Below are 3,116 nucleotides of genomic sequence, written 5' to 3'. Positions count from 1 at the left end.
ACTCGGCGTAGAGCATTTTAACCAGTACCTAAAATATTTACAATAACGATTTTTTTCCAAAGTTACTCAATTTTCTCTTTCTGTAATTCAACAGAGTGAATTAGTTTTGTTTTGTTTGAATAATGAAAAAAAAGATTTTTTTCACACAGAAAAGTTCAAAATCTCGAAAACTACACGTCCTAGAGCATTTTAATCAGTTCAAAAAATTAAATCTTGACGCTTGTTTAAATTTAAAAAAAAGTTATTTACAATAATGAATTTTTTGTACAAAAATCATTCAATTTGTCATCCTTCTGTTTCGGTATCAACAGACTGACAATTGCATTGTTAAAATTACATAATTAGTATTTTTTTTTCAATTTGAATACCGAAAAAATAAGACATTTGTTTTAGTACTCTAAAAATTCATCAGAAAACGCCCAAAATTTGGTAAAATATTGAAAACTACACATTGTGGAGCATTTTAACCGGTTCAAAAAAAGTTCGTGGAGCATTTTAACCGATTAAAAACATTTTAAACGCTTGTCTGAATTGAAAAGAAAAACATTTTCTCATTCCCCCTGTGACGTAATTCAAATTATTTTCTCTTTGAACACTGAGAAAAGAAGTTTTTAGTATTCTAAAAATTCATTACAAAATATTCAAAATGTGTTAAAATCTCGAAAACTACACGTAGAGCATTTAAACCGACTCCAAAAAAACACGACAGAGCATTTTAACCGGTTCCCAAAAAAACACATCATAGAGCATTTTAACCGGTTCCAAAAACAAAGCGTATTTTGAACTTGTTTTAATTAAAAAAAGAACATTTTTTATTTACAATAACGATTTTTTATAAATGTCACCCTCCTGTAACATTTCAATTTTTTGTTTGTTTGAACACTGAAACAAGAACAAGTTTTTAGTACTCTCTAAAAATTAATCGCAAAACATTCAATATGTGTCAAAACTACTCGTCGTAGAGCATTTTAACCCGTTCCAAAAACTTGTGAAGCATTTTAACATGTTCCAAAAATAAAAATCTTTAAAAAACAGGGTAGTTTCCATAAAAATCGGATGTTTTAATAGAAAAAAAAAAATTATAAAATAATATACAGGGTGTTTGTGGATTGCGATTAGTTGTTAAAATATTTGCTCGCAATCCTCAAACACCCTGTGTAATAATAGATCAAATAATAATTAACAGATAAAATTGACTTAAAAATAGATCATTTTCCCATTTTTTTGTGTTTTTAAAAACTCTCATCGGGCTGTTTTCAGAGTACTCAAAATTCAACGACTAAAATGACTAAATCAAGTCATTTTCTTAAAAAAATGATGTTTTTAGGAAAATCTGAGTTAGAAAAATGAGGTTAAAAATCAGTGTCAAAAGTCAAATTCAACGTTGTTTTTGAGATGTTTTAGTTAAAATATGGGTTTTGTTAAATAATGGATAGAAAATAGGAAAATGACTAAAAAAACTAGGCATACAAATCTGAGTTAAAAAGTTACACATATTAAACTACTAAAAAATTGTTTTTTATTTTGGAACGAGTTAAAATGCTCTACTACGAGTAGTTTTCGAGATTTTGACACATGTTGAATGTTTTGTAATGAACTTTTAGAGTACTAAAAACTTCATTTCTCAATGTTCAAACAAAAAAATTAAATGTGTCACACAGGGGGGAAATTGAGTAACTTTTGTAAAAAATTCGTTATATGTAGTAAATACATAAAAAAAAAATTTTTTGAATTCAGACAAGCATTCAAAATGTTTTTTTTAAACCTGTTAAAATGCTCTACGACGAGTAGTTTTCGACATTTTGGACGTTTTGTGATGAATTTTTGAGAGTACTGAAAGATTTTTTTTTCATTGTTCAAACAGAAAAAAAAACAGTAATTCAGTTTGTTGAATTACAGAAAGGAAATTAAAAATGAGTAAATTGAGTGACTTTTGTAAAAAAAATCGTCACTGTAAGTAAAAATTTATTCTTTATTTTTAATTAAAACAAGTGTCCAAAATACGTTTTTTTGGAACCGGTTAAAAGGCTTTGTCATGTTTTTTTGGAATCGGTTTAAATACTCTACGAGCAGTTTTCGAGATTTTGACATATTTTGAATGTTTTGTGATGAATTTTTAACTAATTTTCTCAATGTTCAGACAAAAAAAAAATGAAATGTGTCAGTGGGAATGAGAAAATTGAATGATTTTTATAAAAAAAGCGTCGTAAAAACATAAAAAACGTTTTTTTTTCAATTCAGACAAGCTTTCAAAATATTTTTTTAACCGGCTAAAATGCTCCACGACCAATTTCTTTGAACCGGTTAAAATGCTCTACGACGAGTAGTTGGCAATATTTAGACACATTTTGTGATTACTTTTTAGAATACTAAAAACTTCTTTTTCCAATGTTCACAAAGAAAAAAAATTGTAAATGTGTCACATGACTTGTAAAAAATGTTTTTGTAAATAAAAATGTTTTTTTTAATTCCAGCAATAGTTGAAAATATTTTTTTGAACCGGTTAAGATGACGAGTTATCGGTGGAGAAACAGGGTTCGTTTCTAATCAATTATTTAATTATGTAAAAATAATTTATTGTACAAAAATAACAAAACGGTGTACACACACCTTAATGCTTCTTCCATTCCAACAATTTAGTCAGAATGACATTAGACTCATCAGATCCATACATTTCGATTTTCTTATCAAAAAGAGTAAAGCTATTCGGATCGGTTATAACCGTATCAATAAACGAAACAAACATTGACGTCTCACAAAACCATTTCAAAAACCTTCGAATCCCTTTTGTCTTACCATTGCGCACAAACGCCTCTTTCTGAAACAAACACATACATAATTTTTTCTACAAACTGACTCAATTACCTCAAAACTCCCATCAACAATATGATTTTTATAATGCTTTAACGCAACAATAAACACTTTAATGTAAGCATCACTCAAATACACCGAATGGACATAATCCTCCTTAGGCACGGTATTGGCCAACGCAATACTCTGATGCCACGCCTTCTTCATACTATCCGATAAAATGCTATCCTCATCACCCTCCTCACTTATCACATTACCGGTGTCTAGATCCACGACAATTCCCTAAAAATTACACAAAAAATTGT

The 3,116-nt window shown here is 28.5% G+C and overlaps 1 protein-coding gene across 1 annotated transcript in view; it reads right to left on the bottom strand.

Annotated features, from left to right (window-relative positions):
* Nucleotides 1-2,554: 2,554 nt before the first annotated feature.
* LOC123016091 overlaps nt 2,555-3,116 on the bottom strand; it is a 6,507-nt gene continuing 5,945 nt past the window's right edge. Inside the window, exons 6-7 of the mRNA XM_044416318.1 lie at nt 2,866-3,095; nt 2,555-2,818 (exon numbers count right to left, since the gene is read on the bottom strand). Coding sequence (XP_044272253.1) covers nt 2,612-2,818; nt 2,866-3,095 — 437 coding nt within the window. The 3' untranslated portion in view covers nt 2,555-2,611. The remainder of the gene's footprint in view (nt 2,819-2,865; nt 3,096-3,116) is intronic.

Source organism: Tribolium madens, unplaced genomic scaffold, assembly GCF_015345945.1.
Source record: "Tribolium madens isolate multiple individuals breed KSU strain unplaced genomic scaffold, Tmad_KSU_1.1 Scaffold_19;HRSCAF=116;Tcas5.2_LG9, whole genome shotgun sequence".
Lineage (NCBI taxonomy): Eukaryota > Metazoa > Arthropoda > Insecta > Coleoptera > Tenebrionidae > Tribolium > Tribolium madens.
Note: the sequence above shows the minus strand (reverse complement) of the source record. Positions and strands in the feature narration are given on the sequence as shown.